Source organism: Nyctereutes procyonoides, unplaced genomic scaffold, assembly GCF_905146905.1.
Source record: "Nyctereutes procyonoides isolate TBG_1078 unplaced genomic scaffold, NYPRO_anot_genome, whole genome shotgun sequence".
NCBI lineage: Eukaryota > Metazoa > Chordata > Mammalia > Carnivora > Canidae > Nyctereutes > Nyctereutes procyonoides.
In genome coordinates this window covers 22,369,462-22,385,187 of record NW_026575024.1, presented here as the reverse complement: position 1 = coordinate 22,385,187, position 15,726 = coordinate 22,369,462, and the positions used below count along the sequence as shown (strand labels likewise).

The 15,726-nt window shown below is 49.7% G+C and overlaps 1 protein-coding gene across 1 annotated transcript in view; it reads right to left on the bottom strand.

The window, feature by feature from the left end:
• Nucleotides 1–842: 842 nt before the first annotated feature.
• Nucleotides 843–15,726, bottom strand: part of SOGA1 (suppressor of glucose, autophagy associated 1) — a 73,810-nt gene continuing 58,926 nt past the window's right edge. Inside the window, exons 13-15 of the mRNA XM_055300315.1 lie at nucleotides 15,477–15,547; nucleotides 12,758–14,108; nucleotides 843–7,463 (exon numbers count right to left, since the gene is read on the bottom strand). Of these exons, the coding sequence (XP_055156290.1) occupies nucleotides 7,311–7,463; nucleotides 12,758–14,108; nucleotides 15,477–15,547 (1,575 nt within the window). The 3' untranslated portion in view covers nucleotides 843–7,310. The remainder of the gene's footprint in view (nucleotides 7,464–12,757; nucleotides 14,109–15,476; nucleotides 15,548–15,726) is intronic.

The window sequence follows — 15,726 nt, the reverse complement described above, 5'->3', positions numbered from 1 at the left end:
ACCCTGATTTTTTTAAAAAAGATTTTATTTATTTATTCATAGAGAGAGAGAGAGAGAGAGAGAGAGAGAGAGAGAGGCAGAGACACAGGCAGAGGGAGAAGCAGGCATCATACAGAGCCTGACGTGGGACTCAATCCAGGGTCTCCAGGATCACGCCCTGAGCTGCAGGCGGCGCTAAACCGCTGCGCCACCCCACCGGGGCTGCCCTACCCTGATTTCTCATAGATGACTTGCTCTAGGGCAAGCCAGCTGCCATGTTGTGAGGATACTCAAGGAGTGCTATGGAAAGATCTATGTAGAGAGGACTTGAGGCCTCCTCCTGCCAACACAGACTTGCCAGGCACAGGAGTGAGCCATGCTGCAAATGGATCTTCTGGCCCAAGTCAAGCCTATACATGATCGCAGCCTGACTGATCTTTGACTGCAACCTTTTTGAGACACTGAGTCAGAACTACCCAGTGCCCAAATTCCTGATTCACAGCACCTGTGATCTAATAAATGTTTTGAGCCAATTAAACTGTAATAGATAACTGACCTATGTCTAAAGTTTCCTTTTTTTTCCATGATACATTTTAAGAAGTTGTGGGTTTTTTGTAGAAAATAACATTTTTTAACACTGCAGGTTTCTCAATGGTCATATCACACTTCATAGCAGACTCTGAGGTTTAAAGAATCAGTATCCAGGACCCTTGGGAGCCCCTCCCAAGTGACCCCAAAGTAGCCAGGTGACTGTGGCATCCCCAGGGCTCCCTCTTTCCTAGAAGCTGGGCTATTGGTAAAGTCAGGTTTCAAATCTGATGGGGACCCCACCCACCCTGCAAGAAAAATCAGAGGAGGCCAAATCCATGGAAACTGTTCATATGACATACTTTATTTCCAATCTACAACCATTAAAAACCTTTTGTAAGTTTACACTGTACAGGTATTCTCATGTTTGAAATAAGACACAGGGGCAGGGAGAGCTGGTGGATTGGACCAGTTGTCCTAGCACCCAATCCATCTTGGGAAGGAGCCTTTTGAAGACAGAAGTGGGGAAGAGAGAACAGTGGACAGGAGAGGCATACAGTTTGGCCCAAGGATGCCCTTGGTCCCTTCCTTCCTGAGGGCCTTTCCCTGGGGGTCCCCTAGGGCCCACAACTGCAGGACCCTCATCAAGAAACCAGGCTGGGCAGGGAGGGGGCTTCACAGTATTGGCAGGGGTTGGGGGGGCAGGATGAGAGGGCAGCTTCTGGCTCTCTTCCCCAGCTGCTGGAGGTTGGAGCTGTTTTTTGGCACTGTCTACTGGGTCTCCCTGGAGGTGGGAGGAAGAGGAGGAGCTAGGGATTTAGGATTCTTTCCTTGAGGGTTAGGTTTCTTACTACTTGAAGAGAGGTCATGAGCCTGTGGTGAGGTTCCCAAGGGATACATGGCCAGGGTTTTTGTCTTCTGCCACCCCCACCCCCTGCCCAGGGCTCCCACTTACTGCTTGGCTAACAAAACTCTACATGGCCTTTTGTGAGAACTGGAACCAGTTCTGGGGCAAGGAAAGGAAAACTGTAGCCTTCTTGCTGCCCTCCAGCTTCCAGGAAAAGGACATAGTTATTTGTTTGGCAGAGAGAGTTCTGATCTCTCAGGCGTCCAGATGAGGCTGGTATTTTCCACCTGTTCCTGGTCTGGGCCAGCTTCAGATCCTCACTAGGCCACACTGATGGCTAGTGCAGATCAGCAGTTGGCCAAGTCCTATTATATGAGAATCACCTGGACGGCATGTTAAACCCCCAGCTTGTTGGGCCTCACACCAGAATTTCTAATTCTGCAGGTCTCAAGTAGGGCCAGTATTTTGCATTTCTGTCAAGCTCCCAGGTGATGCTCCAGCCACTTTTAGAACCTCTTGGCACCTCATCCTCAGCAACTTGGTGTCCTGAGGCAGTGACAGGGAGCTGGGCCACAGCTGGCAAGGCGCAACCTTAGGGGCACCAGAATACCTGGGAAGCTGCTGGGAACAGTCTTGTGGTGAGCCTCCTGTGCAGAGAAGTAAACTAAGGCACAGAGATCAGAGGCAGAGTAGAGAGAAGAGCCAGGATACCATGGTCCAGTGGAGAGAAGTTGGTGATGTGGGATCCCAAAACACAAGGGGTGTTCTGGGGCCCTGGGGATCATCCTGGTGCTCATGATAAGGTCATAGAAGGGGGAGGCTCATCGAACCAGCCAAACAGAGATCTTCCCAGACTTGGACAGCATCTCCAGATTCCCAGCTGAGGTTCTTCCTCACAGGAGCAGTTTGAGTAGTATCAGAATGGACTGTGACAAAGCATCCAGGCCCTGACTGCCTCGACACTTCAAGAATGCTTCAAGAAAACAAGAGCTCCTTTCTTTAGGGCCTGGGGTCCTGTAGGCTGGTGAAAGGCAGGAAGGGAGGGAAACTGGCCTGACAGGATAAATGAGGATCCAAGGAGGGTGAGGGAAGAGTAGCAGGTGGTGGTGAGGAGCCCTGGGCAGGGGAATACAGGCCCAGCATCATGTCCCCTTTGGTTCTCGGGTTTGTGGACTTCACCAACTTCAAACACTGTTGGGAGGGGCAAGTGGTAAAGACAGGACAAACTATTCCAGAGACAGTGAGGCCCAGGGAAGAGCAGAGAGGAGAATGGGGTGTCAAATGGACAGACTAATGGATAAATGGCCTAGGGAGAGAAGAACACAAGCTAGGCTGCATCTTTTTAACAAGGCTGGGCAGGACTGGGCAGGGTATAGGAACCCAGAAGGGGAGATTCTAGTCCCCCACCCTCAGCCCCATGTAACAGTGGACACTGAAGGGGTCCTGAGACTGGGGACAGAGAAGATAATGTGGCTCAAGGATGGACCTTGTGGACCTAGGGGATGTCCTGCTGGGCTGGGAGGTGACGAGGCCAAGCCCAGTGAGTAGGACTGGCAAGGCTGATGCTCTCTGAGCCACAGGCTAGGGCCACTTGGTTTGTTGTTGGAACCAGCAGAGAAAAGGAGGCAGGAGGAGGGGAAGCTTTGGAGGAAGACAGTAACAGAAAGGATGAATGGGAGGAGGGCAGCAAACAGACTCCAGAGAAAAGAAGGGGCTCCACCAAGAGCCCAGAATGGCAGAGTGGGGTCTCATTCACCCCTGGGGATACAGCATCGGCTGGGGGTCAGGAAACTAGGGTTCTCGTCCTGACTCTGCCTTTTGTTTGCTTTGTGACCTTGGGCAAGCCTCCCTCTTCTCTGGGCTTAGCTTTTCATCTAAAAAGGTGAGGTGGTTTGACACAAAAGGACAGATATTGTGCGATTCCACTTATATGAGCCACCCTGATGAAGCAAATTCATAGAGACAATAGAAAGGAGGTTACCAGGGACTTGGGGAGAGGGTGATTAATTTTTCAGTGGGTACAGAGAGGTTCAGCCTGGGTGATTAAAAAGTTCTAGAAATGGATAGCAGTGATGGTTGCATGGTTTCAAGTCTCGGTTAGGTAGTCGTATCTTCTGGGTGTCCTGGCCCCACACCGAAAAGTCTCCAGTGGGACAATGGGTTTACACAGCAAGCAGGACAGAGTTGGGCTGGGGGATCCAATGGACCCAGGTCCTAGTCTAGGCTCGATGATTGCCCAGTCAGGAGACTCTGGGGTGAGTCTACACCTCGGTGTCCTGACCTCCCCTAACCCCGGTCCTGCCAAGACTGCCTCCCAGAGCTCTCCCAGAGGTCTGAAGCAGATGTGGGATAGGGGACAGGGGAGCAATCTCTAGATAGTAGTACTGTAGGTGGGGTGTGCAGGGGATGATTATTAGTATGAGTGATGTGGGGGGGCTGGCCAGGTTGGAAGGTGGGGGACATTCTGGAGGGGAGGAGAGAGGGAGGAAGAGCCTGAAAGTTGGATGGGCAGGTGGAGAATAAGCTGGTGATGAAACCATGAAAGGTTTCATCCCCACCTAGGGGTGGGGATGATAGAACCATGTGACAGCATGTTACAGTGTGAGGTCTTTGGGTCCTTTGTCCACTGGGAGAACAACTGGGAGAGGACTGTCCCTGGGAAGACCAAGAGGTGGGGCCTGTTTTGAGTTCACAGAAAGCAAAACCTCTTGGAGGTATTTTTAAATTTCCCAGCCTTTGGTGGGGAACAGCCTGGGATGGAAACAGGGAGAGAGGAGTTGGATATAGACGCCTTGTGCATACAAGATCTAGGAGCCACTGATGTGCCAAAGTGGTCTGATTTTCATTTCAAATACAGACATCATTGCCCCCAGGAGAGTCTAGTTTGGCTTTGGGAGGAGGTCAGACATAAGGAATGTGAGGTCGTCCAGTTTAGGGTCCACCAAGGCAACTGCCCCCCCATTCCTTCCCCTAACCAACTGGTGCCAACACAATAGATCCAAACCCAGTGATCTGTAAGGGATTAGGACCCCAAGGTTCCTTGGGACTTTGGTGGGAAACAGTGGAGACAAGAAGGATAGATAGACGGCGTTGGGGAGAAGGAAGAGGAAGAAGGTGCTGAGAGTCCAGTGGTGGAGGAGGAGGAGGAGGAAGGGGAGAAAGGGAAGAGGGCAGTGTTCCTTCCTGGGACTCCAGTGCTCCAGGGGAATCCCCACTGTGGGTCAGGCAGTTTTCTGCTTTGGGAATGTTACCAAGACTTAAAAGGCATTTGAAGAAACAAACAAACTTAGAAATTACATTCCAAAAGAGTAGAGAATTTTTACAAACCAACCCCCCCACCCCCAAAAAGAAAACACAACCAGTTACTAATTAAAATGCTAAAAAATCAAACCAAACCAATATTTACACATAACATTTTCAACCCCATCAAGCCCCACATCCAGAGGCTTCTGCAGGAACAGTGATGAGTGACATTGCACAGTGGCATGCAGGAAGTGGACACTCGGACTTTATCGAAAACCAAGATCTAGAGCCTCTGATACCATCTGGGGCCAGGAGGCCAGGTGCTGAGACAAGAAGATTGCAAGGACAATGTTGGACGAGGACGATGGTAAGGCTGAGTGGTCCGAGGCCTTGGGGTTTGGGTGTCATGAGGATTTCTCCCCAAGGCTGGGAAACCAGCCTCCCTGGCCCTCCATAGCTTGGGGAGGTGGCAAAAGGCCTCTGGTGACATTTGGCCTCGTGTGAATCCCCTCCTGGAGATAACCTTGGAGGGGCCTCCTGACCTTTTGAGTGGGAGGAGCAGCAGCATCCCAGGTGGACTGGCCCATGGCTCTGTTGGCCTGCCTGCTCTGCCCACACAAGTCACGATGGCATGATGAAAGGCCTGGTCAAACTGACATGACCCTTGCATTCTGCCCATAGGGAGTGGAGATGAAGGACTTTGGGTAACTTGTCCAGGTGACCCTGAATGGGCAGGACTGAGAACAGGTGGGAGTACAGAAGTGTCTCCTGAGTCCTGGGGGCAAACTAACAAAGCTGCTGGCTTTCGGTCTTCCTGAATTCCACAGACAAGCTGCTTCATTTTGGTATTTCCACTCTGGGCCCCCAGCCAGTTGTAGGAGGTTCACGCATCTGCGTGTGTGCGGGCACGTGTGCAACCGGTATGGGTTCGCTGGCACCAAGGGAGAGGCCATCTGAGGCCTTACCTGCCACACTGCAATGAGCCACACTGCAGTATGTCCAATGGCTCAGGCAGGTCACATGGGATGTGGGAAGGGCAGGCAATGGAGCTGGGTCTGGAAGAGGGGCCAGGAGAGGCCATAAGGCTAAGGAAAGAGGCTGCTGAGAAGGCTGGCAGGTGGTGAGAGCTGCTGGCAGACACTCTCAGGTCCATGTGCAAAGCTGCAATAAACAACATTCTCGAAGTTCAGTCCTGTTTTCCTGTGAGTTCTCACTTGGGGAACTTGGAGAGATCTCCATGCTCTTGAGAGAGCCTCAGTAATCTGTGTTTGACTCATAAAAAAAAAGTTTCAGAGGGAGGAAGCAAAATGAGAGGGCAGACGGAGAATGTCTGGGAAGTGGGGACATCGGCCCAGCCCTCTACCCTGTCAGTGAGGGTTTACAGACTGATTGCCAGGGGCTGGCCAAGTACCAGGCAGTGAGTGAAAAGCAGTGCTCTGAGGCCAGATGGTCAGCAATAACGGGGAACAAGCTGCAGGGCTCCAGCTCTACTGGGGGGCCATCCAACCTTGATCAGGAGTCCCGAGCTCAGCTGCGGAGCTGCCTCGTCTGTGTGTGGGACCCCCGTGCCTGTCCAAGGCTTTGTCCTCACTTTGTCCCAAGGGCAAGAATACATGTCTCAACCTCCAATAAATTACCTTAGGGACTTTGGGGTAAATTAAATTATTAAAATAAAGTAAAGCCACCTTAAATATTTATAGTAAGAAAAATTCAAATAAACAACCAATGCAAGAAATGAGTTTCCAGGCCACCTGTCCACCGCCATGTCCTGGGGCACTGGCCTCCTGGAGTGTTCCATGCATGGCCTGGGGTGGCCAACTGGGAGTCTCTCATTGGGAATATCTTTGCCCTCCACCAGCCACAGGATGTAAACACAGTGGAGATGTGGCTCCCCTCCAGGATGCCGGTGAAAGAGGCCCCAGCGATCAAGGCAGTGGGCATTTAGGCATTTATCTGTGCACCAGGTCTTGAAACCGACTCTACCTATTTCTGTCCTGGGAAGGTAGGGCTCCTCCCAATCCAGAGCCCTACACATTTCTACCCCATCTTCCAGTCCTTGCTGCATCCAGGCTATGGGCTGGGAGATCCAGAGCTCCAGGATTCCAAGCAGATACCTGGCCCTGGCTACTGCTCTATCATACCCCCTAGAGCCATAGCAATCCAGAGCACTAGGGCTGGGAGGAGGACGTGGTGAAGGGAAGGAAGGGATGGGGATGATGCCCAGCTCAACTCCACCAGGAACTCCATGTTGAGTCCTACAGCAAAGCCTGTTCTGGTCATCGGTGTTTTCCTCCCTGTGATGGAGGACATGGTTGGCAGGGAACATCTCTGTGAGCCCTTTACCCTGAGGAGCACGGCTGGAAGTGTATCCTTTCCTTGGCTCTTCTGAGAAGTGGGTGCAGGTAGAACCAGGCAAGCCTCTCCCAACGAACTGGCTCCCAAGGGATCTCTCTGAAGCCACCTCTGAAGTCTAGCTGTGGTCTCTCTCCCACTCGCTGCCTTCCCCTGGGAAGTCAGAGCTCACCACCCAGCAGTCAGCAGGCGACCCCGCTTTACCTGGATGGGAGTGCTGTTCTCTGGCAGTGGTAGCTGCTGTCCCTCCGCGGCGAGACCTGAGCTGAGGGCCTGAGCACCTCACCTCGTCTCCTCTCTGCTGGTTCCCTTTGGCTGTCCAGGGACTGGGCTGGTTGAGGTGGGGAGCACGGCTGCTCCATCACTCGCTGGGGGGAGCTGCCCTCTCCTCCCCACCCCAGCTGGACTCCGAAGGGTGCAGCCTGCATTTGGAAGGAGAATGGCGGATGGCAGAGCGGGACGACCGGGCAAAGCAGGAGGTGAGAGACTGGGTGCTACAGTCACAGACAGCATCCTAGGAGAAGGGAGGAGAAAGTCAGGAGGAGCCAAGGGGCACTGACCACCTAGGGTCTGCCTGGCCGGCTGGGCAAGGAATTTCAACTCTGCTGTGCCTGGGGACCAGTTCCCAGGGGCTGTGGCCCCTTTCTGGACCAATTGTTTTTTATTGTTTTTCTGCCATTAGAACAATAATAAATATTAATGAATAATATTCCAGAATGTATGAATTCCGGAATTACAGAGAAGAAAGTGGATAGTCCATCAAAGATAAATTCTCAATACATTTATTATTAAAATGACATCATCTCCTACAGCCTATTTTGTAACTGCAAAACATAAAGTTTTCTGTCACTATGTATATCTAGATTTCCTTCTTTTTAATGGCTATATACTACTCTACTGAATGGAAATACATTATTTATCTGATTCATTTTTTACATGCATTTTAGGTATTTTCTCATTTTTACTATTATAACACACAGCAATAATGGTTAAAAGTGGTCTTATAGAACCAGATTGCTTGGTTCAAATCCTAGCCATTTGCCAGTTGTGTGGCCTTACATAAGTTACTTAACCTCTCTGAACCTTGATTTCCTTCTAAGATAAAGGACATGCTACCTTTCTCAAAATTGATGTGAGGATCAAATCAAATATGATATGCAAAGCATTTGGCATAGTGCCTATCAAGTACTCAATAAATGTTAGAATTTTTACTAATAATGATATACGTTTTTTATACAAGTATGTTCTTCTACCTCTCTGAATGTTTCCATAGGCTACATTCCTAGAAGAACTACTGGGTCAATGGGTAACATGCACATTTTACATACTGAAAAATATTTTGATCAACTTTAACATTCAAAATACAGCCAGCATGTACCTTTGTCTCTTGACATACATACGGTTATATAGATGTGATTATTAATTTTATGTGTCAACTTGACTGGCCACAGGGTGCCCAGATATTTGGTCACACATTATCCTGAGAGCTTCTGTGAGGTTGCCTTTTTTTAAAAAATATTTTATTTATTTATTCATGAGACAGAGAGAGAGGCAGAGACACAGGCAGAGGGAGAAGCAGGCTCCATGCAGGGAGCCTGATGTGGGACTCGAGCCTGGGTCTCCAGGATCACGCCCGGACTGAAGGTGGCGCTAAACCGCTGAGCCACCTGGGGCTGCCCTGTGAGGTTGCTTTTGGATGAGATTAACATTTAAATCAGTAAAGCAGATGCCCTCTCTAATGTGGGTGGGCCTCAACTAACCAGTTGAAGGCCTGAATAGCACAAAAGGGCTGATTCCCCCCTCAATAAGAAAGAATTCTTCCTGCCTGATGCCCTTACGACTGGAACTACATTAGCTACATGTGCTGTACTGGAATAACATCACTGGCTCTTCTGGTTCTCAGGTTTTTTGGGTTCTTTTTTTAAGATTTTTATTTATTTATTCATGAAAGACACAGAGAGAGAATGAGAGACAGAGGCAGAGACACAGGCAGAGGGAGAAGCAGGCTCCATGCAGGGAGCCTGACGTGGGACTTGATCCCGGGTCTCCAGGATCATGCCCTGGGCATGAAGGCAGGCACTAAACCACTGAGCCACCCAGGGATCCCCCGGTTCTCAGGTTTTTGAACACAGACTGGAAATAAATCATTAGCTCTCCTGGCCTCCAGCTTGCCACCTTACCTTTTAGATCTTAGGACTTGTGAGCCTATATAATTGTGTAAAACAAATCCTTACAAAAAATGTGTTTCTCTCTATATGCAAACATGTACACACACACACACACAGCCTATTGGTTTAAAAAAAATTTTTTTAAGTATAGCCATGGGTCACAAACTCACAATTCTGAGATCAAGAGTCCCATGCTTGGGCAGCCCCAATGGCACAGCGGTTTGGCGCCGCCTGCAGCCTGGGGTGTGATCCTGGAGACCCAGGATCGAGTCCCACATCAGGCTCCCTGTGTGGAGCCTGCTTCTCCCTCTGCCTGTGTCTCTGCCTCTCTCTCTCTCTGTGTCTCTATGAATAAATAAACAAAATCTTAAAAAAAATTAAAAAAAAAGAGTCCCATGCTCCACCGACTAAATCAGCCAGGTATCCCACAAAATTGTCTTTCTAAAGAGTTTGCCCAAATTCTATAGCCTTTAGTAGTATGTGGTTAGTGTTTTCTCTGTATGCTCAACCAGCTGACTCTACTTTAAAAATTTTTAATTCGGGGATCCCTGGGTGGCTCAGCAGTTTAGCGCCTGCCTTTGGCCCAGGGCACGATCCTGGAGTCCTGGGATTGAGTCCCACGTCGGGCTCCCAGCATGGAGCCTGCTTCTCCCTCCTCCTGTGTCTCTGCCTCTCTCTCTCTCTATCATAAATAAATAATAAAAAAAAATTTTAATTCAAACCTAGTTTTTTAAGCTTAAAAAAATTTTCAGTTTAATGTACACACTGAATATATCATAAAAATATGCCTCACTGAATTCTCATAGACTAAAAACACTCATTGTATTAGGGTTCTCTAGAGAAATAGAACCAATCGGCTGTGTTTGTGTGTGTGTCTGTGTACCTGTGTATCTGTAGATGAAAACAGAGAGAGGGAGAGAGAGACAAACCATAAAAGATGCTGAACTCTAGGAAATAAACTGAGAGTTGCTAGAGGGAGGTGGATAGAGGGATGGGGTGACTGAGTGATGGGCATTAAGGAGGGCACAGGATGTAATGAGCACTGGGTATTATATGCAACTGATGAATCACTAAATTCTACCTCTGAAGCTAATAAAAAAAGTTTTTAATAAATCTTAAAAAAAAACACAATTTGACAATATTTACCAAATCCCTTTAAAATTTTATATTCTCTTATCCTATAAATCCATTTCTGCAACTTAAATCTAAGCAAATAATCCAAAATATGGACAAATGTTTTTGCACCAAGATGTCTACCACAGTATTAGGATGATAGAGTAAAACTAAAAATCACCTAAACATAGAATATATGCAAATGGGTCGATCATAAGGATGCCTGGGTGGGTTGGTGGTTGAGCATCTGCCTTCGGCTCAAGGCATGATCCTAGAACTCCAGGATGGAGTCCTGCATCAGGATCCCTGCATGGAGCCTGCTTCTCCCTCTGCCTAGGTCTCTGCCTTTCTCACTGTGTCTCTCATGAGTAAATAAATAAAATCTTTAAATAAACAAATGGGTCAATCATAGCCCATGCCACCCATCTGTGCCCCCACCTAAAATCTTTACTGAGTGCACCACAGGCCACATGATACCACTCCTAACCACAGCTGATTAGACCAACAGAGTATGCTGGACTCAAATTAGACCAATCACAGTTTCTTCTTTCTTCTAAAACTGGGGAATTGAGGGCGCCTGGGTGGCTCAGTCGGTAAGGGTCTGCCTTTGGCTTGGGTCATGATTCCAGGGTCCTGGGATCGAGTCCTGCGTCAGGCTCCCTGCTCAGCAGGGAGTCTTCTTCTTCCTCTGCCCCTACCCCTGCTCATTCTCTCTATCTCCCAAAAATAAATAAAAATCTTAGAAAAAGAAAGAAAGAAAGAAAGAAAGAAAGAAAGAAAGAAAGAAAGAAAAGAAAGAAAGAAAGAAAGAAAGAAAGAAAGAAAGAAAGAAAGAAAGAAAGAAAGAAAGAAAGAAAGAAAGAAAGAAAGAAAGAAATGTGGAATTGCAATGGATGAATCCGAGTCAGTCTCTCTTAGGTGCTTGAACTAGAAGATGTTATAGAAGCAGAGCTGGGACCATATATGCAAATGCAATAGAGAGAGACAGGGGAAGAAACTGGACATCAGAGAAAACAAAGCTCAAGGGAAAGAAGGAGACAGAGAAGGTGTTGAAGCCTTTGGGGCCTTGCACTTGGGATCTATAAGATACCCCACCATTTCCCATCCTGGAAAACTAACTTACATGCATTTTTACTAACATGCAAATAATCCCTAACCAAATCTGAAATTGATATCAGGAGTGTGGTGTGCTACAAAAGATTCTCAGACAAAATGGAAGCACTTATGCACAGTCTTAGGAGGCTGGGCAGGGGTGTGTTGGAAAATATTTAGAGGGACGCCTGGGTGGCTCAGTGGTTGAGTGTCTGCATTTGGCTCAGATCATGATCCTGGGATCCTGGGATCGAGTCCTACATCAGGCTTCTCCCAGGGAGCCTGCTTCTCCCTTGCCATGTCTCTGCCTCTCTCTCTGTATCTCTCATGAATTAATAAATAAAATATCTATCTATCTATCTATTTATTTATTTATTTATTTAAAATATTTTCTTTATTTATTCATGAGAGAGACACACAGAGAGAGAGGCAGAGACACAGGCAGAGGGAGAAGCAGGCTCCACGCAGGGAGCCTGACGTGGGACTTGATCCTGGGTCTCCAGGATCACACCCTGGGCCGAAGGTAAGCGCCAAACTGCTGAGCCACCCGGGCTGCCCAATAAAATATTTAATAAAAAAAAAAAAAAGAAAATGTTCAGTAACTAGATTTCCAGGAATAAGGGGAGAAGCCCTGATTTAGAGCATTTGTCAATCTTCATAGTATAAATCCTCCCACTGTGGCCAATCTCAAGGTGCCAAGGTGTTTTAGTGAACAGAGATGTACACGATTAGCTCTAATCAAGTAAACATGCTAGCTCCAGCACACCCATGGTGGCAGGAGAGCAGAAAGTATGCCGCTTCACTGGAGGGGATGCTAGCAATCTCTGGTATGTGGTGGCAAAGCAGCTAGTTAAGCCTTGTTCACTAGTCCCCTTGTATTCAGACCAGATGTCCATCAGGTCTGTTGTTCCAGATCTGGGGCCTTCTAACCCCCATTCTGTCCATCTATCCATCCACCCATCTATCCATTTATCTATTTATTTATAAGTGGACTCTATGCCCAACATGGGGCTTGGACTTACCCCAAGGATAACAGTCACATGCTCTACTGACTGAGCCAGTCAGCAATCCCCCAACCCTCATTCCAGACCAGCAGGACTTTTTGGGGTTTTTTGGTTTTGTTTTTTAAAGATTTTATTTATTTATTTGACAGAGAGTGAGACAGAAAGAGTGAGAGAGCACAAGTTGGAGGAGGGGAAGAGGGAGAAGAAGCAGACTTCCCGCTGAACAGGGAGACCAATGCCGGGCTCAATCCCAGGACCCTGGGATCACAACCCAAACTGAAAGCAGATGCCCTAACCATCTGAGCCACCAGATGCCCCCAAAAGGACTTTTTGAAACACACAACCATATTCCTGAATTTGAAAACCAAAAGAGTTTGGACCTTATAAGTCAACCCTTACCCCCAAGAAAAAGAGTAGACCCCACCACTTACCTCGTTGGGAAGGGCTGTTGCTCCATCTCCATCCCGGGGGACACCATCCTTCCCCACCTGGGGGAGCACTGAGAGTCTGGCCTCCTCACTGCCACCTGACTTGGCTGCCTTCTTGTTCAGGATCCTGGCCATACCCTCTGGCTGATGGTAGCTGGCTGGGGACAGGGGTTCCGGCTTCTTGGTGCTCTCCTCCCCTGCCGCTGAGGTGGGGCTTGGTGCCCGTCCACACACATTGCGGAAGAACTCCTGCACAATGCCGTATTTTGGAGGCTCGGGCTTGGCCCGAGCCTCAGACATGCCCAGTTTCCAGACAGACTCTGTGCTCCCCGAGTGCTCCACCACACTGAAGAGGCTGGATAGCCCATCGTTGATGTTCCTCAGGACGGGGCTATCCCTCGTGGTGGTGGAGCGGGCCCAGGCCGAGCCATTCTGCTTGCCCTGGTGTAGGTTCCATAGGCTGCGGTCCTTGGTGCTGTCCAGCTTGGACACAGACCGCCTCTGGAGCTTTGGCGAGCCATACTTGGGTGAGCAGCAGGGCCGCTCAATACGTGAGTGCACCTTGTCCAGGGAGGAGGAGATCTGCTTGCTGCGCACGGACACAAGTGAGGAGCTGCGGGGTGACCAGCTCTTACTGTGGAGGCTGCTGCGGGGTGGGTCGGTCTGCAGGCCCACGCTGACTGTGCGGATGGTCTGCGTGCCCACACTGGCCAGGCCCACGGTCTGGCTAGATGTGCTCTTCACCTTCCTCTCCAGTGAGCCTGAGCGCATGGCCTGGCGTACGCAGTTAGTTATCTCCTTCATGTCGTCGCTCATGTTGCCCGACATCTCAAAGTCATGCAGGGCCGCTGGGAAGCTGGGCCCTGGTGCAGAGGGGCTGCCCCCTGAGCCTGCATCTAAGCGCTGCCGTGAGAAGTTGCAGAGCCACCGGCTGTAGGAGCTCTCAGCCAGCCCGTCGGCCTCGGTCGACTCCTTGGGTTTGGCTGTGGTAAAGAGGAAGCCGGGCTCGATGATGATCTTGCCCTCCCGGTCATGGACCACAGGGACGCCCAGGCGCCGGGCCACTGGGGGGCTGTAGTACACGCGGATGCCTGTCTTGTCGGGAGCCGTGTAGCTACGCTGCATCTGCCTCCCTGCTGGCTCCTGGCAGCCCAGGGTGCCCAGGCGGTTGCAGTCCCGCGGTGAGAGGCTGGGCTGCTCCTGGGCATCTTTCTCAGGGTCTACTGGCTGGGTGCCCACAAAGGCAAAGGCAGGGTTGTTGGGCAGCTTCTTACCCCGGGCAGCTTCACCAGCAAGGTAGGGGGAACAGTCCAGCAAACTTTCAAACTCAGACATGGAGGAAACGGATTTGGTCCTGGGAGGAGTAGGGGAGGAAGAGTGGTGTTAGTGGAAAAAAACAGAGAGGGAACAGGCACTCTGGTCATTCTCCCCAGTCCACGCACTGCACAAGGGCTAGAACCATGACCTACCCTGCTCACCTCCTGGGGGAGATGCTGTTGGAGCCCTGCCCCATGTCACCTCAGCACTCACACCTACATATCTGACACAGCACACTCTGAACACCTGCCATTCTCCACCTAAGGGCTTTTTTGTGACTGCAAGAGTACACTTGGCCTCCATGCAGAGGAAGCTACAAATATCAGAGTTTTGCCCCTAGACAAAGCCCTCACAAACAACAGGTGGATTGGGCACCTCAGTACCCAGCCTCCTCATTCCTTAGGTGGGAGAACTCTGAGTTGCATGTTCCACTCTGGCTCTCAGAGTTCCTCAGTGAAACTGCACTTTGGTTGTCCACAAAATGACAACATCCCCCTTTAGTGGCTGCATTCCCTCCTTTGTGTCACTTCCAGCGTTTCCTAAAATTCTTTCCCAAATAAACCATTTGTACTCAGATCCTTGTTGTAGGATCTTTGAGACAAGTTCTCAAATCCTGTGTTTGCTTTTGGGGGAACTCAAATAAGATGACGTTAAATCACCGGCACAGACCTGGCACAAGTGTTGCCTGAGGACCAAAAGTGCCAGATGTATGTAAGTGCACCTCATAGGCCAGATCATTCGGCCCTCTAGTGACTCTCGCAGACAGCTTCTATTATACTATCCCACCTAGAGAGAGATGGGAAGTACCAGCCAAGGTCACATCACTGGAAATGGCAGAGTAGGAGTTCAAACCCCGCACTCTGACTCCAGAGCCCACTCTCCTACCCCAGGCCCGCCTGGCTTGAGGATGAGCTCATGGCTCTGATGGGGTCTTGTCGCCCTCCTTCTACTCATGGGTTTCCTAACAGTGGAGACATGGCCCTGACAGCCCTGGGGTCACAGAACAGGGCCAGGCCCAGAGGAAGATGCTCAGTAATTCCAGAAACAGAAGCCTTCCCTGATTCCCCTAACTCCAGATACAGGGAGAAGGAACCCCAGGAGGAGCTGAACAGTTTCTTTCAAATGTAGGATATATGGAGCCCCAGGTTTTCATGCATGTCCACAATCAAACAAACAAGAAAAACCAAGGGCTGGAATTCTCATTGTTCCATGCTTCCTGGCTCCTGAGTGGCTTCAGTTCTACAGAAAACACATACCAGGGTTCTCCGAGCTCTGCTGAGGTGCCATGGTGGGATAATGAGGCCAGGGGAAGAAGACAGGCAAAGGGGTGGGGTGGAGAGAGGAATCTGAAGGGCAGGCCATGGCAGGGACTGCAGGGCAGGGCAGGGGCTGAGGAGGCCAGTACCTTTTTAAAGCAGTGCCCCCAAGTTCAGCTTCAGAAACTGCCTCCTTGTCAAGGATCTTCTCATTCCGTGTCTGTCAAGGAAAAGAAGCAGGAAGGGTGAGTTCTGGCCACCAGCACACCAAGGGAAGTTGACAGGAGGTCAGTGCAAGAGCTGACCCTGGATTGCCTCTTGTAAGCAGGACTGATGTCCACACAGATCTACAATGCCCATTGGTCAGTTTCTGGCTACAAGTGGGCCTAACACTCACAT